At 42.8% G+C, this 23,408-nt stretch overlaps 1 protein-coding gene across 2 annotated transcripts; it reads right to left on the minus strand.

The window, feature by feature from the left end:
* Nucleotides 1-6,260: 6,260 nt before the first annotated feature.
* fam83ga (family with sequence similarity 83 member Ga) lies at nt 6,261-22,736 on the minus strand. Of its 2 annotated transcripts, XM_071474122.1 has the most exons (6): nt 22,284-22,736; nt 21,079-21,246; nt 16,416-16,540; nt 12,403-15,460; nt 12,226-12,258; nt 10,978-11,099 (listed from the first exon to the last, which is right to left on the minus strand). In XM_071474122.1, exons 1-5 carry the CDS (start codon nt 22,734-22,736, stop codon nt 12,229-12,231), a joined length of 3,834 nt encoding a protein of 1,277 aa, XP_071330223.1. In that variant the 3' UTR covers nt 10,978-11,099; nt 12,226-12,228. The 2 variants fall into 2 exon arrangements, with proteins under 2 accessions (XP_071330222.1, XP_071330223.1); XM_071474121.1 differs by lacking the exon at nt 12,226-12,258 and having other exon boundaries at nt 6,261-11,099.
* Nucleotides 22,737-23,408: the final 672 nt, after the last annotated feature.

Below are 23,408 nucleotides of genomic sequence, written 5' to 3' on the forward strand. Positions count from 1 at the left end.
CTCCACTCATTTTTTTCAGGTTTCTCCTTTAATTTGTCACCCGTCTCTGCATCGCCGGTGTAGGAGTTCATGAAACTTGATGCCCGGGAGATGGCAATATAGTCTAAGTAGGAATAGTTTTTTATGCAAGGCTGGGACTTGTGTGCGTGCGTGTGCGTGTAATCTCGTCGCTCTGAGCAATTGTTAGAAAGGATGCAGAAGCGCCGTTTCTACAGGAAGCCACAGATCATTGTTGTGTGTCCTGTCTTTGTCTCGGCTGTGTTGCTCTGTGCTCATTGTCTCTAAATCCTGACAGCCACAAGCATGAGTCACAGTGAAGGTCACCGCTAAGCTGTCTGTGTTCCATGAACATAAACACGATACAGTTTTGTCAACTTCTAACACGTTACACACTATTATAAGTGACATTGAGCCATTAACCCTGGCTCACCAGTTGCTGCCTTCTCCTGCACATTTATTGCTTTGATGACAGTCGCCTAAAATCCTCACTTTCACAATATAGAGAGCACTAATCCCCCAGAAGAGGTCAATGTAGCTTTATCATTAATTCTGTCTTGGCAGCCAGGTTCAAATCTCCTCTGGTGCCGCTCCAAGCTCGCAGTTGTGCTCTGCATGAATGAGAGGATGGAACACAGGGGATAGTTAAACTCCAGTGGGTGAGGAGCTTCTGGACAATGACTTTTAAAAGACAGAGAGCTCAGACCCTGATGAGGTAATCAACGACCTTACCAGCCACTGCAGATATAGTGTCATCTCGTGGTATAGAGCAATAAAAACCTTTCTCATTACTCTGTGAAAAAGGCACACCTGAAAAAGGTCTTCTTGGAAAAAATCCATGCATCTCAGTCATATACAAAGGATGAGGACGTTAAGATGTGACATTTATTCACAGAGCAAGATTTTTCTTTTTTCTTTTTTGCATGTTAGCCTTCATATACTACATATACAGTCACACCTGTACAACAAGTCCTCTCCTGTGCCTCTCTGCAGGGGCTGAATACCTTGCTCAGGGGCTTGATAATAGCTACAAAGGGAGGGGGTTCATATTTACTTTCACCACCTGGATTTAAAGCAGCAACTTACCCACCTTCAAGCAGAAGAGCAGAGATCCAGGATAGGAATGCTGCAAAATGACCATAAAGCATACTGCAGATTTTTTAACACGTATAACATATCTGAAATCACCTGCCTTCATCTTTTCACATGCAGAAGGATTAGCAGAAATCTGCCCCAATAAGTGACTGAGTACACTGAATTCAGTGTCTGCAGAGTGGAGCTGAGTTAAATTGCATTGGTGAAATTAATTGTTTTTCACTTGGCAAAACAGAGCGCCTTTCAGAGTTTCTACCTTTGTCTATGTCTTTAATTTTGTTCCCTCCCTTCTCTCTTCTTTTTCTTAACCTTTTCTGGCAGGATTAATTAAATGCCACTCCAACAATCAATTGCATGCCAGAGGAAGGAGTGGACCAGAGTGGTTTGTGTGTGACCTTAAGCTCTTTTTTTGTCTTTTTTCTTTTTTTTTTTTTTTTTTGCCTCCTGCTCTGCCTCAACAGATCCAAAATCATGTCCTGTGTCTGTCTCTCTTGTCTCTTTTTTCTCTCCTGTTGGCAGCCTGTCGAGCTCAGAATGTCACCACTGTTGTGAGACTGGGATTGAAATATCATCTTACAACACCAGACCTTAAATAATGCACAAAAACAAGGACAATGTCAAGTGCCTTACAGAATGTGCCAGTTAGCCCTGAGCCATTCGTCAGAGCAGGTTTACTCTCCATCCTTTGAAACCAGGTGTGGCCCACTGTACAAAGCGTCAGCGTGACATTATCTAGCCCACGTGTCCATCACCCTGCGGGATGAACGGATCTCTGGTGGAGCGAGTCTGCTGTAAAACACAAAGCTTGGGTCACACCAATAACCTTTATGAGCTAATAAATAATTAATAGATTATACATGTTGTTTGCTTCCGACAGGTTAAACTTGCAAAGCAGACGCTTTTTTATGAGGTGATTGGAGCGAGGTGAGAGGTGCTGGAGGAAGTAAGGGACTCAAATCAGCTGTTTTATCATTATTACTTTTTTATAGTCTTATTCAGACACGTCTGTCATTCAAAACAACCTGAGCTTTTCCTTTTTTTCAATGCTATTTGGTCAGCCAACATATTAAAGGAAACAATGCTGTATTTAAATAAACTAACATGCTGACATGGCTGTAGACTCTTGATTTTATTTCAATGTCAAAAGCGATTCATATTTTTGCACGAGGCCAGTGTGCACACCCTTTGATCTAGAATGTGTTATCTTAACATTTCCATCTCTTTCACCATGGTAACAATGTGCAGTGGCTGTTAAATTAATTAATTTATTATGCTTATTAAACTGTGATTGTTGGTGCTAAATTAAATTCAGCAGGATGGTGTAAATATGGCTCAGTTTATTTCCTCTGAATTCACTCAGTCCTGCACAGATTTGATTAATTCATGCTAGACTTTGAATGTAAACCTCAAGATTGTAAAATGAATAAACTCAAAAATTAAACTACTAATATTTACACCCTGCTATAATATTTTACTGCTTTATTACAAGTGTAAGGGAATTTTCCACCTTCCATGAAGTAGTCATAAAATAAAAGATCATTCATTAGAAGCAAGCAAAGTTGGCACAAAGCTCTAACTTTTAGAAGGCTTGAAACAAGCCTGTGCACCTGAACGCCCTGTGAAATATGTAAACTGCCTCTCACACCCTTCCTCCATGCGCATCTAGACACATAATTCACCTGGGTGAGGTGCAGACGGGTGACACTGCTTTAAAATTCCTTTTATTTATTACAGTGGCGACTGCATTCTTTATTATTTTAAACCCAACTAGGGGATCTCATCCCATGCCACGTATCTATTTTCTCTCTAAGTCTATTGGACACCCTGTCAGCTGGTATTATCAACTGTACGGCCCCCAGAGTGTATGAGACCGTGAGAGTTGTGTTGCATGAAGCCTCTGCAGTCAACATCTGAATCCACCGTGCACTTTGTTTTCCTCAGGAAAGCAGACAAACTGCAGCTACAGCCAGGTGATGAAACTATACGGTCGTGTAGCAGGGCGAGCCCTGCAGCTTCTGCAAACTGCCATGACAGATTGTTGTGTCTTGGCTTCCAGTTTTATTGTTGCTTCAGTGGCCTCTCTACAGACAGTTTTCTCACTGGATCTCTACAACCACCGACACAGACCCTGAAAACACCTGTTTAATTCAACTTTCAATGCTATACCTCTGTTTCACTGCCCGTTGTCTGGATGTGTAAAAGCAAAATGAACACATTTTCAATATCTTATCATCATGTTAAAAACATACATTTGAATTGAAGTATGTCATCGCCAGCTGCTGCTTCTCCAATATAGGCCATCCTCTGAAAAGATATCCTCCAACCAGTAAATTTGGAATTGGAAAATTATGGCATAAAGAATAATGCAATGTTTTGTTGCAATCTTCATGGTGATATTGCTAAAATTGCATTTGGTTCCCCCCATTTCCTCATAAAGAAGCCTATGTCCTCTGTTAATTGACAACGATCAGGGGTAGGAAGCCGGTGAGGGATCACTTCTAGTCGCTCAGGCTCAGAAACCATAAGATGAACTTTTCCCAAGCTTTGAAGGCCCCATATTTTACACTTTTCTGACGTTTTATTTGAAGTTTTGATATCCAGAAGAAGATATATTTGTGGCTTTAAGGACCAAGAACCATCTCAATCTAGTTTTACATCTCCCCTCTCAGGCTTCTTTCTGAAGCCCGAGCAATAGCAGTTCGGCGAGCCAATCAGAGGAGAGGCCCTGAGCCCTGAGTGGGTGGGCCAGGCTTGGGGCATGGCTGAGGGTGGTGACTGCTTTGTTGTGACATCACAAAGTTACAGAAGTCCTGATGGCTCATTTTAAGGCTCAGTTTCTGAATACAGGCTGTGTGCATTTCTCTGTGGACTGAGCACTTTGGTAGTTTCATAGTATAAATATAGAACATAGACCTGCCTGTATAATCAAAAAAGACAAGGAAATCTTATTTTATACAATATGGGTCCTTTTAAGCAAAGCTGCTCCCAGTCAGTCACACAGATGACGTTTTGTTACAGACAAACCACCAGGAAGGAGTGAGCATGAAATTTAATGTCTTCATCTTCCATCATTGCCCAGTGTCACATAAAGAAATGTGAAGTGACACATGTGTGTCTTTAATCAGGTCCAAACAGGCTAATGGGGCACTTCATTACCCAGGGGACCAAGTGAGCACGAAAACACGCTAATTAAAGAATGACTCAGGTCATGTGTCAGAAATTCTTGACATCAGAGGACGTCTTGACTAAGCTTCCAGTCCACCTACACACACACACACACACACACACACACTCTTCTCTCTAATATCTGTGCATCCACAAGACAACCAATGTCTGTGTTTACGCCTGTATGTGTGTTAGTTTGTGTGTGTGTGTGTGTGTGTGTGTGTGTGTGTGTGTGAGCTGCTTGGCTGCTTGGCAGTTGAAGGACCCAAAGGGCAGTCCACAAAACAGAGAGACCCAAAAGAGGGCTGAGTCACCGCTTTGTGTGCATGTGTGTGTGTATGTGTGTATGTGTGTGTGTGTATGTGTGTGAGAAAGAGAGGGAGAGAGAGAGAGAGAGAGAGAGAGAGAGCCCATTGTGTCATCCTTGTCTGTATCGCGACCCCTGGAGCTGACTGGAAGTCTGGCATTATCATTTATGATGAGCTTGGAGGGCTCAGCTGAATGGATGATGTTACGATGAGCCCTATGTGACACTTAGTGTGTGTGTGTGTGTGTGTGTGTGTGTGTGTGTTTATGTGTGTGTGTGTCTCTGGCTGGTAACCAAGGCTCTCATCTCCATATAGATGGCCTGAGGGAAAGGGGATGGGTTTCTATTTGAATTTGAGTGTGTTTGAATGTGTAAGCTGTGCTATTCTGGGTCTGAGCCACCACTATCATGCTGTCCAATCATCCACAAAAACAAAACAACAATCACAAGACTTTTATGATGGCTTTTGTGTGTGTGTGTGTGTGTGTGTGTGTGTGTGTGTGTGGAGAGGTAATGGACAATTCTGGTTAATACTACACAGTTTGTTGTTGACTGTACAGGTTTGACAGAACAAATTACCTGTGCCTGGTACACATTCACATCACAGATGGTAATCTGTTTTACAGTTGCTGCTTGCCCATTCCATCGAAATATATCTAAATACCATCATGGCTCCACTTTCTTGCTCAGATAAGAATTTTCTGGCTACACACAAGATACCAGTAAGGAGTAAAGACAAACTCCAGATATGAAAGAATAGCTTTAAAGTGCCAGATGTTACAAGCATATTTCTGAACAATCACAAAATGAAAAAGATGTCTGTCTGTGAGTTTGTCTTTGTTAATTATTGAATTATTGTAGCTCTTGATTAAATCCCTTCTTTAAAAAAAAGTCAGCCATGTTTTAAGTGGTTTCCAAGGCATCCAAATCTACTCCAATTTGATTATCATTTACTAAAAACTACAGTTCCCAGATGTTTAAGGAAATTACTGATACTTTTTTAATTAAACTACATAAAATTTTTAAAAGATTTACACATTTGGTAGCAGGCAATGGACTCGGGGCTGACTGCCACAGGGCACAGCCACAGGGTTAGGAAGTCAAACAGTATTGTGAGACTGACTGACACATGGCTGGGTTTGGTCTTTTCTTGGGATATGCCCACACCAAGAAAAATACAGAACAACTCCAGCTTCACCAAACCTATCTGATGTGTTTACTTTGAAACACTATTTAAATGGAAAATTCAAAATTAGCCCACAAGGATTTCCTCAGCTGACTCGACGAGCTAGGCCGTCGTCTGGATGCTGCAGTCGACAGTTTATTTTGCAGAGTTCATGTTCCTCTGTCTCTTGCTGTATATCTCTGTCCCTCCATCTTTGCCTGCTCCTTGCTTTATTCAGTTTCTTTCTGCCTCTCAGTCACTTCAGATAAGGAGGGATTTTCTGTTTCTCTCTCTTTCTCTGTCTCTCTGCTTGCTGCATCTCAATCACTGCCCCCTCCTTCCACATCCTTCTTGTGTGTGTGTGTTTGACTGTGTCTGACTCATTCTAAATCTGGATGTGTGACCCAGAAAACTATTCATAAAGCATATTTCATCTTGTGTCTACATGGTTATGAATATTGGTTCATATTATAGCATCTACCCTCTGACACTCTTGTGTCTCATAGCCCAGATAGGTAAACAAAATCATAATGACATTTCACTTCTTTAATTCACTACAGTTTGTTTACAATGTGTTGTAATTTACTGGAATATGCAAAATATGAAATCAAGATATAAAATTTGCAGTTTCTTTGGAACCCTGTTTCATGTTCACATAAGTAATGTTAATTGTTCCTTTAAAAGCTGACAAATGCTTGGTTTGGTTTCAACCAAGTATAAGTCACCTTTGTAACAGCACTCGTGACTATGGGGTGTTTACACCTGAATCATGTCTGATGAAATGTTTTGGTTTTATTTCAGTGGGAGAGCTTCAAATGAATTTTATTCCTCACGTGTGGAGGCAAGCCCCACCAGGAATAATTAGCAGTGTGTGAAAGTTAGTGTGTGTGTCTGTGTGTATGTGCAGTAAGTGTGTGTTAGTGTGTGTGTTTTTTTTTTCACAGCATCCCACCCTGTAATAAAGAGATCCCTCTTTCTATTTTCTCTTCCTCTTGTTACCTAAGCATGCAATTCAGGTGAGTCCATGAGCCATTCGATGTATCACTTCCACCGCAGTTAGCTTATCCAGCACAGAGAAGAAAATCATGTCTGTCATTTCACACATTAAACCTACTAAAAGTTCTTTTACTGTGACAATCAACTATAAATCATCACATCTCAGCCTCAGAATTTCGTACGACCCTGCTCTGTTTGCTATTGAAAATTTGGTGACATCTCACAGCCGTGTCTGACATAGATTATAGCTGATATTTGTAGAATTGCAACGTGCTGTGAAAGAAGACTGGTGTTTCCAAAACCACAGAGGCATTGTGGGACCGTACAGTATGTCTGCTTGCCTTTTTCTTTTTTTTTAAACAGAACTGAAGGTAGATGTTTAGTACTCCTTCTGCATGTCAGGTTTTGAGTATCTCAGTCAGCATGCACAGAAGCCTTCCACAGCTCTGAAGAGCAGCCAACCATCATCCATAATCCATATTTGATATAAAAAGGATTGAATTCATTCCACTTTGCACTAAACACACCCTAAAACATATTTCGTACACGGAGCCAAACAGGGATTTACAACAGTCAAATAAAGCTGGTTTAGAAGTAAAGACACGAACAAACATTCAGCAAGTGCACAAATGAAGTGTCTGCCTCCCATAACAACATGGTCGACTGCAGATTTCCTCATCTTTCACTTTGTAAGTCAGTCGGTTTTACTGTCTGACAACATACGAATGATAAAAAAAATTCCTTGATGTCACTGATGAGTTTATTTGTCCTGCAAACAGCAATTCTCCACAATCTTCCTTCAAAAAAACTCAATGTTGTCATAATCTGCAGGCCATCTGTATCTGTCTACAGAGTAACTAGTCTGTCCTGTGTGCTGTTGACTGTGCTCGTCTCTGCAAATAACTTCTATTTTGTTTTGGCCGCAGTTGCTGTGACTGTGTCTTCCAGGCTAAAAGCACTTTGAATGTAAATGGAATTTCGTGTAAACAAAGAATAAATCAATAACCTGTCTCCTTTAGTCTTTCAACGTACAACCCACAATGGAAAAATACAAAATAGACAAAATTAAGGTCTGAGACATCAAAATCAATATGACAAGGTTTTGCATTAACAGTTTCAGCATGAAAATTAACATCATAAACACTTTTTGAATTTAAAGATGCACAGAAGAGGAAAAACTGGGCTTGTTACAATACAAATATGGGACCAATCCTCCCATTCAACCCAAATAAACACAATATAAACAGTTCTTTTTTTCTATTTGTGTTTCCCTGTCATGCTGGTAGACATTTGAACATTTACTTATTTGGCCGCTCACAGAATGTAAATTGGTGGTGGAGAAGAGTAACTCTCTGTAACACAATGTTGGAAGAGGCAGTCTGTTACTGTCAGTAGCTTAAAGTATTGTTCAGTTTCACACAATGTGCACATTTTCATAAAAAAAACAAAAAACAAACAGCATACTGTTAGCCCAGATGCTGAGTTCACATTCACTGAGGTAACTCCCAGTGCTGTTGAAAAAAACAAAAAAAAAAACATGTGATGGTTAATTTAGTATAACAGTGCATTTCAATACATCCCAGTGCTTCCCACAGCGTATGTACAGTAGATCAAAGCAGCTACTTAATGTGCAGTAAGTGACAGAACTGATGGAAAAGACAAACGTTTGGGTGTATACATGCTTTACATATGTTCTTGCTGTTTTCATGTGAAAATTTCGGACAACAGTTTCACTAGTAACTCAGTTATTCAGTTGTTCGATAACTGAGGCCAGGTGGGTGAAAATGCAACGAGAAAAATGTAGACAAGACTTCAACTTTTGGTAGTATCTGAGTCGTAATCATTACGGAGGCAGATGTGGTTCAACTCCAGATATCAAGGCCTTTGATAACATCAAAGATTACGACCTAAAGAACAAAGCTCAGAGTTCAGCCAATCAGACAGCTGGATTTTCAACATGAGAAGAATTTCAAAGGTTTGAGATGAAGGCACATGACTATGAATCTGTAAAAAAAAAAAAAAAAAAACCTCTCTAGAAATAAGAAACCAAAGAGAAAAGAAAACCTCCTGTAATGAGCAGTTGATGAATGGTTTCATACTGAAAACTGCCATGTGGCATACAACTTGAAGTGTGTCCTCCATCAGACGAGACAGGAGCAGGTCAAAGTTCAGGCCCTGGAGTGAAAAGGTGGTGCAGAGCCTTTGTCTTTGCTGTGTTAGCAGCACAGATGTTGTGACGTTTTGAGGCATTACTTTCACAGTACACATTCTGGGTCAGGTCATGATTTCACAAAGCTTTTTCTTGAAGGTGAGGGTAACATAAAATGATGCCAAGCCTGCTCTGGTTTTTTTTTCCAGAGGATGACAAGTAGGGGTGTAACAAATAACCGATATGAATCGGAAATCGGTTTTAATTTAAAAGGGTCGAGTGCATCAATATACGGACCCCTGGATCGATCTAATTGTACCATGATTACTTGGCCTGATTACAAAGTTATTAATCGGTTTTATGTAGCTGCTATGCTGCTGAAAGCTCCGTCTGCAGTGTTTACAGCTCTTTCTCTCTCCCGTAAGACTATCGCAAGACTCGTCACAGTAACGTAAGATAGTACAGTTTGCCACTTTGTTGTATTCTGTTTTCAGAAAATTTTGCACTTAGGTAAAACTGCTAATAAAAGTTGATTGACCCCTTTTCCACTGCCAGTCGAGTTTGTCTTACTGTTCGGACTGAGGACGCACAACTGTAAGAAGCGATGTCATCACATGCACTTAGAGCACACACACAGATACAGAGAAGAGAAAGTGAGCTGCTAACCGCCCTGCAAACCGGTAAAATTCCTGTTTAAGTGTCGGAGCATCCGTATGAGATGTTTCCATCTGTGATTGTGTGTTTTTAAAACTTTCAGAGCTGCAGCTCACTCTTTCATCCCTGATCTCAGTGTAGCCGCAGCGTTTCTGGTATAACAGCGCCTGGACAGGTGACAGGTGTGTCTACAGTGACTGTGACTCAGGAAGAGAGGCGAAAATTAGCCGGTTCACCCGGGCTTTGTGTTTACATCAATGCTGACTGGAGCCGGAGCCGATGAATACCTGTGTCTACAGCAGAGTCATTTGACCCGGGTGTGAATGCCGATTGAACATTTTTCCATTGCCGACAAAAGCCCGATGTGAGCGGGTCCTAGCGAGTTTTTGACCAGTGGAAAAGGGGCTTTACTGTTGCCTTAACTCCCTTGTGTTAGCTCAAGCACTTATGACATTACAAAATGGGACAAGGGATGCGTTAGCATAATTTTCTAGCTCAGTAGCATGCTCATTGTTCGCTTGTCTGAGCCTACACGGAACTCTCTCCAAATGTTTTCTTTCTTTCACCTCCTTTACTAGTTTCTTTGGCTCTGAAGATTGAATATTAGGTTTGTTTTCATTGACAGAGGGGCTTTGCAAAGTTCTCAAAGTGCAATGTATTACAGTAATAAACACAATGACATGGTTCTGAACTGATACATGTCAAAAGTAACAAAAATACTTCTTCCCGGGTCTTTTATAAAATATATCTATGTGAAGGTAAGCACTGCCACATTTATAGGATTGACTTATGTTAATTTATAATGTAAAATGAATGTCTACTTTACGCAAGGAAGTGTATCAGATTGCATCATAGTGCATCGAATCAAATCGAATCGAATCATATCCAATCATATCCAATCATAATCAATCAAATCGAACCGTATCGTTCCATATTAAACTGTATGATCCCTGAATCGAACCGTACCCCATGCATCTAGATACGTATCGGATCGTCTTGTATTGGAGAGATGCACACCCCTAATGAGAAGGCTAGCTTGTGCTCTTACGTCCATGTAGTGCAGAGCTGGTGCTGCCTGTCTTGCTCTGTGTTGGCAGCTTGCTCATCTTGTCCTTCAGGTCTTTAAGGCTGTACAGCCTGCCAAAGGTGAGGGTAAATGGAGCCCTTCCTTCTTCTGGCCTGTTTGCCCCCCGGGAATGTAAGTGTGAGTGTGTATGGAGAAAGGAGGGCTGGGTTCTTGGGTTAGGAAGTTGATTCTGTGATTGTCCAAATCTGGTCCTGTTCTGTGCCGCCATGGGCTGTCGTGAGAGGAGGCTCTGCCTGTTGTGGGAGACCTCGACCTGCTTCTGGCCAGCTGCAGACCTGACAGCGCCTGCTGCCAGTGGAGGGGGTGGCCTGGATGGAGTTCTGCGAGGAGATGAGGTATTATCCAAGACCTGGTAACTATTGTGAAGCACCTTGCTTTCTGCTTGGTTCAGCTGACGGCTTTCCCAGAGACGAGCCCCGAATGACTGGGTGGCTGAGGGGGGTCGAGGGAGTCTGGGTGGTCGGGAAGGGGAGGATGCCCCAGACTTGTAAAGAGTAAAGAGAAGAGAAGGAGAAGGAGAAGGAGAATTATCAGAAAATGTATAATGTATTTATCATGACATATCAGTGCATCGTGCATTTGATTAGTTTATTATACACTCCAGCAAACACCATATTACAGTAGTGTGCTTGCTACATATCTACAATACATTGTACATTTGAATGCTCACAAATGCATTGCTGAGTGACATAAAAGCCTTGTTGCAAATGGAAAAGAGAGGTACATGGATGAAAATGTGAGCTCTGTTTTACTGTCACATCTGTTAATATTACACGGCCGACCTGAGTTAAAACATGCCACCTCAACACCTCACTGACGTTAGCGGACTATTGTTAGATGAAACGTGTAGACTCGGGCCAACAGTGAGTGAGTTGGACGTGGGACTATAAATCTTTTACAGAGTCATTAATATTGCACCAGGGTGAGCATGCGTGCCGCTTCATTAAAAGTATGTCACTTTAATTCACACACAGTCACCTTGTTCAATAATGAACAAGTGTCGTGTGTTTCAATTTAGTGATGCTTGGCTGGTGCATGCTCTGAAGACCCAGACTCACAGACGGGACAGAAATGCTAAGCTTGTATAGTGCACCTCATAGATAGACAGACAGGTAGACAGGAAACAGGGGGGCTCTGTCTGAAGGTAACAAAATCCAACGGCAAAATGGTTATGTGTCAACTGGGAGTCACCATGCAAAAGACTGTTGTTAATGTTAATCATTTAGTTTCAGAGGTGGTGATTTTGTTACCTTTACCCCAGGCTAACTGTTTTCCAGTCTTTATGCTAAGCTAGCTTCACATTTGGCTTTTAGAACAAAAGTCTATAGTCTGTGGTGATATTTAACTCTTACTTTAAATCATAATTCAGAATTTTTTTCATCAATATCTTATTTTTGTATTTTTCGGTAATGTGGTGAAACACCAAAATCAGAACTGCACACGGACAGAAAAATGCTGACGTTGGTCAGAATTCACTTTATCATGATCAGTAACTATAACAGTTTATCAAAAGAAACACCAACAGTTTGATATGACTTTTTTTATGAAGTACTGTTATAAAGATGTAGCCTATACCATGACCTCTGAAAAAGTGGATAAACTGTGCTTACCCTTTATGTCACTGGTGTACGCTGAACAGAATACTGCAAAGTGTTTAGAAAATTTACAATTACAAATACTTATGGTCAGATGAACCTGCATGTTGGCTTTAAACGTTACGTTTTGTTTGATGAGGAGGACTATTTTGAATATAAGGATGAGAGCATCTGCTGTCTTACTGTTCATACCTTCTGTCCCTCAGTCTCTCTGGTTGACTGGGGCTTGTCTGTCTTCTCCACACCGCTGGGTCTTAGTGCCGCCTTGTCCACCACCTTCTCTTTCTCTGGCTTAAGGTCACCAGTGGACAGACGCTTTGCGTCTGTTGCCCTATTGGTGGATTCTCCTAGAGTCACTCCTGCGTCAACCAGTCTCTCTGTTGCTGATTGCTGTAGAACTTGCTTTCTTCCAGGGTCGTGGGCCTCCTTGTCTTTCTCTACCACCTCGGTCGATTCTTTAGTCTGTGTGAGATGGTCTGCTGTTCTCTTAGCTTCATCGCTGCCTCTCCTCTCTGCCAGACTCACTTTCTTCTCCTTTTCCTCCTCTCCTTTACCATTTTCTTCAGTTGTGACCTCCTTCTCCTCCCCTATTTTCACTTTCTCAAGTAAAGAGGAAGAAGTGGAGACACAAGTGGTATTATTTATATATGCAGGGCTAGTGGCAGTGGTGGTAACAGATGTGGCATTTGGGGTATTTGTGTGAGTGAAGCTGTCATGATCCACTGTCGTCCCATGGTTGTGAAACGCTGGGTCATGGAAAGGAGAGTCGCTACATTCGTAATACTCCTCCGAGGTGGTGGAAAGAGTGGAGTCCTCCCTGGATGAGATATACCCATCGCTAACGTCGGGCGTGGGTGTTCGAAGATCTGGAGTGCATGACCGTGGGTCCGGTGTGTGCGTTCGTGAGTCTGGGGTGGGCGTGCGTGGAAGAAGTCCATCTGGAGTCGGAGTGCGTGCCACAGCAGTGAGAGGCCGCGATTCTCGCTCGGTGGTTGGCGAACGCAGGTCTGGCACGTGAGTGTCGTAGAGATGTAAGCGCAGGGGTCTTTCAGGAGTGTGCGAGCTTCCCCGAGCTTTGGGGGTCTGCTGGGATTCTTGAGAGGTGATACTGATGTGTGCGTTATGTTTTCCCATATTTGGATTACTGTCCGTGTGATGTGCTGATGTGTGTGAGTTAGTTTTAGTGTGTGTTGAAGCTTTTAAAGAGTCCACAGTTGCCAACACATCTGAATCGACTGGATTCAGTTTTTTTTCATTTGGCACTTTAACGAACTCACAGCCTATAAGGGTTTTTTCTGGGGCCGTGGGGTCTCTCTGTGCTGTGGCTGCACAGTCTGTTTCTGTCTTTGGGGTTATTTTGCAGTCTGTTGACATCAAACTCTCTGGCTCAACTTCTTTTGGAATTATTTCTTGAATATTTACTGCCTTTGCTGCATCAGTAATCAAAAGATCTGATTGGGTTTGTGGTTTGGTTCCAGTGGCTGACTGCACTGCTGCTCTGTCATCACGTAGTCCAACTGTTTCCTCATGCTTTATCTCTTGGGAAGTCACATTCTGCTTTTGCTGCAGAGCTTCTTCGGGATTTTCTGTGTTCTCATTGTCTTTTTGAGCTCCTCTTTTGCTTCCTCTGTTGTTCTGCGGTTGTGGGTTAGTCTCTGGGTCTTTTTCTGTTGCTGTCTGCACCACATCTGCTATATCAGGCTTCCTGTGGACCACAAGTGGCCCTGTGCTGGCCAGGCTCTCAGGACACCTGACTACACTGATCTCTGGCAGTTTCTCGCTGTTGCTGGTGCCGTCATTTTTGATAACCAGCTGGACAGTACGAGGTTTAGGGACGGGAGGATTTGAGGTCAAAGAAGAGGATGTGCAGGACTGAGGCACAGAAGTGGAAATGTTCACAGTCCCTGAGTGCGCTGTAGGAACGGGGATGTGGTTTTTTTCAGAAGGGAAGCTGGAGCTGACAGACTGAGGGTGCATGGCAGAGGCAGAGGAGGTGGAAGTGTGGCTGTGGTCAGTGGGAGTCTGGACATAAGGAGTCATTTCAGAGGAGCTGTGTGGCTGCATGTCAGCAGCCTGTGTGTGGGAATCTGTCTGTGGCATCTCCGTCTTTGTTTGTGTGTGTTGGTCAGAGTTTGAGTTTGAGTCAGTGGGGTCACCCAACTGCAGGGTGTGTGTCGTGTGCACAACAGCACATTGTGTGTTCACACTGGTTTCTTTTTTAGTGTTTGATCTTGGGGGGGACTGTGGCTTAGGACTGTTTGTGGCAACATTTTGTGTGGTGTGTGAAGGCCGCGCAGTGTCAGGAGCGGATGTCTTGTTGCTGGACTCAGAGGATGTGTGTACACTGAGGTGAGGTGTAGTGCTGTGGCCTGCATCTTGGTTGGTGGGTGTATTTGAAAGCAGTTTATTCTCAGTGTTGAGAGCCTTAGTTGTGTCTTTGTCAGGTTCAGACTGTTGCACAGATGTGGATGATTTCTGTTCAGGTGCCTCTGCTTTAGTTTTGACGTCGCCAGGCTCTGCACTGAGTTGTGTTGGCTGAACACTGTCTACCACAGACTCTTCAGCTTTTGTTTCATTTTGTGCTGGCTGGAGTTTATTCATCTCCTCATGTTTAGCAGGAAGCTGTCTGGGCTCGGCGACCTTTGGCAGGGTTTCTTTAGGCATGCTGAATGGACTGCTAAACCTGATCGCTTGACTTGTTTCAAACATCTCAGATCGCTGCAGATGGACCTGAGTTGGTTTGTTGGCATCCCGAATGTTAATGAACCCAATTACGTCACTGGGAGGATCAGGCTCTGGCCAGGTAGGCAGGTATGAGATCAAGCATGCCTTCTCTAAATTGGTAAGTCCAGGATGGAGGGGAGGAGCCTCCTGTATATCATCTTGAATAACCCTCCTCTGCCTCCTCTTCTTGGTTTCTGGGACTTCTTGGTCTTTGGATTTCTCTGAGTTTTGTGGCTCTTTGGGGCTGTTGTGGCCAGTGGACGTGATCAGGTTGGGGTTGCCTGCAGTAACTAGGGCATATTTGGGGTTGTACAGTTTCCTAGCAACATCAGCAGAAGGAGGGGCAAGAGCGGCTGGCTGTGGGAGGGGCTCCGGCTCAGGTCCTGGCTCTGTGGCGACTGACCGGAGGTCAACAGAGCTCGAGTTCATGAAAAGGAAGCGAAACAGCCGGTCAAAGGCATCCACTGCCTGACCTGTGACCACGGTGATGAGGTTTCTGTCCAGCCTCGAGGACATCCAGGTGAAACTACACAGAACAAAGCAAATGCAAAGTTAGACTACACCTAGGAATGACAAAACAAATGCCACGTCAATGAAAATATGACCAAGTAATACAGCAATAACTGAACCCAGCAGGTATCTTCTCACATACATCCTATGACTATGAAGTTAAGGTTAAAGCTTTAAGAATTGCAAGCTTCTGCTGTTATCTATGGGTTGTTGCTCGTCATTGACTACAATGGGATTTGCAATCAAATATTAAATGTGATTAGAGTAAAAAAAGAGTGTGGGCTTCTTTCCTCGCCTTACTTCCATCATTACATCCTCCTGGCTGGTGAATTAGAAGGGGCCCTGTGATTGTGCTTCTTCTGTCAGCTTAATGCTGTAATACATTGTTAACACACATTGAGACCTCATACCTTTCCTGGTGGACTTTTCTGTTCTGTTCTTGTCTGTTTTTTCTTTTGTGAGCCTGTTAATGAAAACGGCTTTTTTGCCTCAGTAAACACATTTCTAAAAATATTAAATGTGATGACTTGTTTCATCATTTTCATTGATGTTTATTTGTCCTATCCCTTTCTGCCCCCTAAATTAGGGGAACTATGTATGTGTGATGTGGATGTTTACAGCTTCAAATTAACCTGAAGTACAGAGTCAAAAATAAATGTGTCACTGTCCAGTTAAATAGAAACTGAGCTGTACATGCATTTATTTCTCTTGTACACCGGATACATTTGCAACCAGTCTATCTAGTTTGTAGGGAATGCCACAGAACATTAATAGACACACCGTGTTCTTTTTTCATATCTGTCTACCCCGTGCTCAGACAGCCAAAGACAGGTGGAGCACACAGAGATAATCTGCTTCTTTCAGTCAGTTTATCTCTTTCTCACACTCTACTGGACAAACACAAACACACACGCACGCATACACATACACACACACACACACACACACACACACACAAGAAGTACACTGACCTGTACGACCCAGACAAAGCTTTGTCTCCATCAATGAACATGAATCTGTGCCCCAGTTTCCCTTTGACCTTGGTGCAGGACCGAGTGAAGAACTCTGCTCCTTCTGTACAGCCAACACGAAGGTGCTGTAACATACACACATACACAAAGGTTATATTCGTCATTCCTCCTCTACGTTCAGAATTACAGTATCTGTTTGTGACCTGTGTCATGTAAGGCTGCAAAAAATGGACTGCGGTTACTTCATCTTTATCATAACATCTAGCGTCAAGCATGCAAAGAACAAAAAATTTTAATGACTTTACGAGGTGACCTTTGAATATTTGAATATTTATTGAGTGTCTGATGGTCAGGGTGTATGTAAATGAAGATATGACTATAGACTGGGGAAAGCAGCAGTTAGGTAGATAGAAACCACTTAGGACAGAATCCATATAACCTTAGGGTGCATGTATCTGCATGAAATGGAAGTTTTTAAAAAAAATAAAATACAGAGGCCGCAGCAACAGTAATTTTCCACTTGCCACCCTTAATTTAAGCAAATTGCTTCACATTTTCAAACTGCTGAACAATTACACACACCGCATGCAGTGTATCAAGCGCTGTGATTAAATCTTGCACAACCAGTAGCATGTTAATTACAATGGATTCTGAATCCCTGCCTCATCGTCATTTTCGTATCTTCTACACCAACTGTTAGGTCTTTGTTGGGGCTTGCCTGTTTTTCTCGTGTCTGGGAGAAAAAAACACATCAGACATAGTCTAAAAAAAAATACTTATGTCTCAGGCTTTCTTAGAATAAACTCTGGTGTCCCACAAGGGTCAGTTCTCAGTGCACTTAAGTTTACTGTATTTCAATGTTGCCAAATATAGTTTGTTTTTTGAAAATATTTCCACAGACCTTGACGGCTGCCCAAAGCCACTGTCACAAAGATAAGAATTTAAAAATAATATTTGTATCCTCTTGTATGTGTATCCCGTTTCCTTGTTTTTGCTACTGTCCTAGTATTTGCTTGCCAAGCCTTTGTGCACTATTTCTTAACATGTGTACAGTGTGTGTGTGAGTGTGTGTGTGTGTGTGTGCGTGCATTTTGCATGCCCATATTTATTCATTTATTTATTCATTTTTTTGTATTGTGCACATGTAAACACAGCCACTGTGACAGGATTACAGGTGTAACTATATAACTGTAAAGCAATATATTCATGTGTGGTAGTGCTAAAATTCAAGATAATAACAGGGTGGTGCAGTGTAAGTGTTGTAAAAAGCTTTAACAACTTTTCAGATAAGAGATTAAACATGAAAGGTAGCTCAAGATGAAAACTTTATCAAGTTGTATTGTCATTCCTTTGTTACTTATTTTATTTCTTGAGAACAGCCCAGTCGTGAGTCTGGAAGACATTCACGAGGGTTTGTGCCAATATCTGTAATAAATGGATCTCCAGAATACAAAAGCAACTTCCCATTTCAGCAATTGGATCCTCCAATGTCTGTATTTCTCAATGGAATATGTCATTATGGGCCAAAAATATATCCCATTCAAAGGCTCCTCCACAAGCATCAGAAATATGCAGCCATCTCTTCATGACTTCTGGAGGACATGACGAGTGTATCCATTACCTATACTGTTTGCCAGTTGACGAGCTGTTTGTCAGCTGGTCTCTTTCTTAAATAAACTAGAAGGTTTTGACTCACTGATTTGTCCTGAGGCCACCTAAACACACCACTATTTTTAGTTACTGTAAGTTTAAACTTAAACCATCTCATTTGAGAAGGAGCCTGGCCTTTAGGTCCTCAGAAAGACGCAACCTCATGAACCAGGTCTCTCAGAGAGGACAGGCCCTAAACTATGATACAGCCAAAACATGATATAACCAGTTTTCTTGATGCAGCAGATTATTCCTGGTGTGGCTTTGAGAAACACTTGTTTTTCTCCCTCCTTTGGTCCCACCCTTGACTTTCTCTTTGCCTCAGTACATTCCTTTGGCTAACTGATTAGATAGAATCAGCAAATTGCATTTCTGCGTGTGTGAATTCAGCTCTAAGTTGTGGTTGATGAGCACTTGAGCTGTCATACAAAGAATGTCATGTGAAGATACAACCAGTGAATGAGCTTCAATCACAAAGTATACTGAACAAACACAGAACAACATCTCAACCAACTGAGGCAATGTGGATATCGGGAAAATACTTAAACTCAGCTCTAAGTCCACATCTGACCGGTTGAAGGGTCACTGTAACAGAGGTGTACCATGTAGACAACTGAAGAGTAAGAACAATCTGGCACATCTTCGCTGACATCAACTCCTCCAATCCTGTCTATCCACTCCTCCGCCTACTCCCTCTTGTCTCTTACAGCTTACAGTAAAAACTCAGACTGTCCTAAAGCTGTCACACCTGTCCTCTCCACTTCCTGCTGGTCAACCTCTCAATCAGCAGCCCAGGCTTAGCTTCATGACAGACTTGGTACCTGAGGAAATTTTGCATTAGCTGCTCATCACTGTTGTACAGCTAACATACGGCGATCCACGTAGTCAGAGAGTCATGTTGGAGGACCATTTATAACATAGATGAGTGTATACTTCAATTTGGCAGAATAGGCTCAGCTCCAGAGGCTGCTCCACAATGTATCAAATAAATGACAATCACAACAAATCCCCCCAGTATGACCAAGGTATGGATATGCCAACAAATAAACATCAGCCAGCTCTCGCCATTAATTTTCTCAATATGTGAGGTGAGCTGAGTCAGTCTGAGTTTAAATGACTGTTGCTTTGCATGTATTTCTGCGGAATTTCTCCGATGAGTGGTTTAGACGTGTGCTGGTTGAAGACTGCATGTGAACTGAAATTCAGCTCAAACCCTCCTGTAATAACAGATCCATGCTTCCACTCAAAACAGGAAAGCAATAAAGAAATCTGTGACGCAGGCTATACTTTCTGCTATCACATATTGTGACGTATGGTGACTTCAGGCTAAGTTGGAACTGTACTGCTGTATTACTGTGGGCAGGTTTGCACATGGTGTGGGCTGATACTCGGTGGAAAAAACTTGCTTTACTGAGAATGTCAGCCTCATTCACTTGTCATGTGTAACTGTCATATGCCACATAAATAATGTGTTAATGTTTACAAAGCACAAACTGCCACATGAGACACGAGGCTGTTTCTGCTGCTTTGCTTATAATCCAGATCCAGATGGTACTGAAAGTCTGTCAGGCTGTTACTGTCTTTGTGTTACACTTCCGTTACTCCAAGGCATTTAACTGACAGAGGGGAGTTTGTGTGCGTGTGTGTTACATTTAAGTGTGTGTGCCTGATTCTTTTATATCTCTACAATCCGATGTGTTTGCACCAATAGGTCTGTCACCTCAGGTATGCATGTTTGTGCACACACCCATGTGCAGATAACCTGTCTCGATACACGCATATCTATTACCATTTTTTAAGGTCTTCTACATTATGGCTTTTGTATCTTCAGTGCCTGACTTCTGCCTGCCAAAGACTGACGTAAAGAAGTGTACACTTAACAGTAAACATCAGTTTGAGTATAATTATTTAAGCACCTTGAGAGCCTCTGCTGTATGTAGGATTTTTTAGGCTTTCTCCCTAGAGGACGGAGGACAAGCACTGAAGCAAGCAATTAAAAAGCCTGACCTCCACCTGCTAAACGCTGCACCGCGAGATGCTAACCATTATACCGTTTTATGTATCATCTGCTGTTCCTGTGAAATAATATCACCTCATCAGAGATGTTTGTATTGGCTCACTTGATTGAGAACAATCATGCTTTGTGGCTTGGCAGCTTGGTGAAAAGATTTATGTCTTAAGAATCCATCTCACTGAAAACACTGTTGTAGTTCCACATGTCCCAACATGACCAAATTCTGATTAATATATATTGTGTTTTTCATGGAAATTATGGAGTGGAAAACACAAACCTAGGTTCATCTATGGTTACATACAGTTCCTGCTGCTAGGGTTTTCTTGTGTTGTTTGAAACCTAGTGTGTGTGTGTGTGTGTGTGTGTGTATGCGTGTGTGTGAGTGAGAGAGAGAAGGGCATGGGTAAGTGAAAGCACATGCCATCTGCATGCGCTTTCACTTACCAATGCGTCAATTGCATATCTTCCTTTCACAAGATCATTTGTACTTATTGTGTTTACAGATGTATTTCAGTCTCAAAATGAGGTGATCATTTCTGTTGTGCACAAAAGGTTTTAATTCACATGTAATGTCTCTGCATTTCCTAACACCTGGGAATTCTCCCCACTAGCCAAAGGTCAAATATTCGCTCTCCATCAGTGAAACATTTACTCTCTATAAAGGAACTATACCAATTTATCTTTAAGGAAGTGATCACGAACATTCATTTTTCTGACAGCTCATTATTTAAGTTATCACGACTTATTGTTGACCAGGTGTAACCTACAAATGGTGATATTTGTTGGCCAGTCTGACTCAGTCCCCAGAAGATCACAATTTTCACTTGAGCAAAAGAGGCATAAGAATCTAATGGAAAAATGATTTACTGGCCACATACTGACTCCTCCAATTGATGATGAGGGTTTTTATTTTTTGACTTGTTTTAACTTAGACTTGTTGCTAAATGCTAAACATCAGCTTGTTATGCAAAAATGTTTAAGGGGGTGATGCTGGCTCACCTTTAGGTGTCCGGCGTGCATGTTGGCCCTCTGACACATGGACAGGAAATGAGGTAGCGTTGTGCGTTCCAACAGGATGTAGACAGAAACCCTCCTCTTGAAACCTGCATCTAGCAAGTCTCTGAAGATGTCAACATCAGTGAAGACATCCATCACCACTGCTATAACCTGGAGACATACAAACATACAGTTACACAAAATGTAGTTCACTTACACAGGAAATACAGATATAGATGCATACATATAGTTTGTGCATGCAAATTAATGAATATATACACATGCAGCCACCACAGCCACAACCGTGAAGTCGCTGTGACTATATTTGTGCATGCAAACATCATACAGTGTTTACCCTACTCCAGCAAAATAAATAAGATTCAAGTTGCTCCACAGGTTTGAGTAAGATATGATCGCACAAGAGCAGCTGCTATGAGATTAAACATGTCATAAACTTGTGCCTTCAGATGAGTCAGCTGCACGAACGCACACAAGCACATCCTCATGCACATGCGTCCTGGCGGTAATGCACATACTCATGCAAATGTCCAGCATAATGGCCCAATGTTGCTGGGACAGTTAAAGCATGAGGTGCCACTTTCAGCCCCTGATAAAGCAAGCTGCACTTTACTCTTGATTGTCTCGTTCAGTCTGCGGCCTGTACTCTGACCTCATACTCACTGAGACCCAGGTAACACTGTGTCAACATTACAGGTAATCTTTAGGATGGATACAGCAGGCCACTGAAATAAACTACTGATAATTAGAGTTAGAGTATCTCAGAGGCTTGTTGGATTTTTTTAATGATTGAAAACCAAGGTCCCAGACATTTATCCGGCCATGAAAGGTAACTTGAGCAAGAGTTGCATGGGCTTACAGTATGACAGGGTGATAGGACGGCTGGCTTTGGTGCAACATATGAGAGCCAAAGAGTATAGAATCAGCCCAGATACACATATTTGTAAGTACTTCATGGGTCTTTAACAAGCAGACATTGCTAAATAGAGACATTTCATTTTAAGTCCAGCAAATAAGGCCAAACAATCTCAACTGACTTCACTATAGCCTTCTTATTATCAGTTGTTTTCATGCCTTTATATGCTACCGTGGAGAGATAGGTAAACAATGTAAAATGTAAGAAAGAGCCTGGTAGTGGTAAATTGACCGGAAATTGCTTAAATTTGTCCAGTACCAGTGGCCCAACATACCTTCTGCGCCTGCGCAATCATTTTTCTAACAACCTCTTTGATGTGTGCCTGACCATCCAGGGGTGGCTGCGTGTAAACAGTAGTGCGCGTCACCCCCCGGTAAGCGTCGCAGTCCGGCCAGCCCAGGTCCATCTGGGGTACGGATGTGTCCGACAGCTCGGGCCAATAATGCAGTGACAGCGGGGGCTCGTCGTCCTCCGCACTCCCAGGGAAGAGCTCCGACCCCGGGTCATAAGGTTCCAACGCACCGGCGAGAGTGTCCAGCTCCGGGTCAGAGAGGAAACCCCGTAGGCCGCGGTCCTGCAGGTACTTGACGAACGCCTCTGGGCCATCCCGCAGGAGAGCCTCCAGGGCCAGCCGCTGGTCCTCGCAGTAGAAAAACTCCGGCTTGGACTCATGCGTCCGCGGGTTCACATGGTTATCGTCAAGGCACTGTATCTGGGAAAGAGCCATGTCTGGAGCCCAAAACGCTGAACAAGAAAGACCATCAAAAAAAAAAAAAAAAAAAAACTCCAACAAATCTCACGACAGTTCTCCTCCTAAACCTCTCCAGACTCTGAGTAAAGACAGCTGCATGAAAGTGCTAAAGTTTGCTTCCAGGCCTGGTGCACAGTGCTCCGAGCTGTCCCCTGCCGAGGCCAACCTGGTCGTTCCTGTCACCGGCCATGGTGCGTTAACACTCGGCCGCTGTCATCCCGTGACCCAGTGAAGGAGCTGACCGCCCGGGGAGAGAGAAAGACGCGTAATGTGAGTTTGTATGATGACATGCCGGCGGCACCGCCCGACAGGTGTGACCCTGACAGACAAAACACACCCACTCAGAGATACACAGAAGCATGCACACCTCTGTCACATGACCTGCAGGGCTTCCAGCAGCTCTTCTCTCTCTCTCTGTCCAGGCGACACAGAGACACAGGTGGCCTCTGTTTTTGAGTTTGACCAGAGAAATGAAGAGAAAGCCACCCCTCCCTTTTCTAAATCTCATTAAATAATTAGCCAGCCAGTTCCCGATACACACGAAACATTATCTGATAAGCATCAGCCGATCATGCATATCCAGCGCAGTGCTGTCGTACCTGTTCTGTCATGTTTCTCGGCACTCCTGCCAGGATGGGAGAGCCCGAG

Source organism: Trachinotus anak, unplaced genomic scaffold (assembly GCF_046630095.1).
Source record: "Trachinotus anak isolate AG129_WGS33_773 ecotype Australia unplaced genomic scaffold, CSIRO_AGI_Tana_v1 ptg000003l, whole genome shotgun sequence".
NCBI lineage: Eukaryota > Metazoa > Chordata > Actinopteri > Carangiformes > Carangidae > Trachinotus > Trachinotus anak.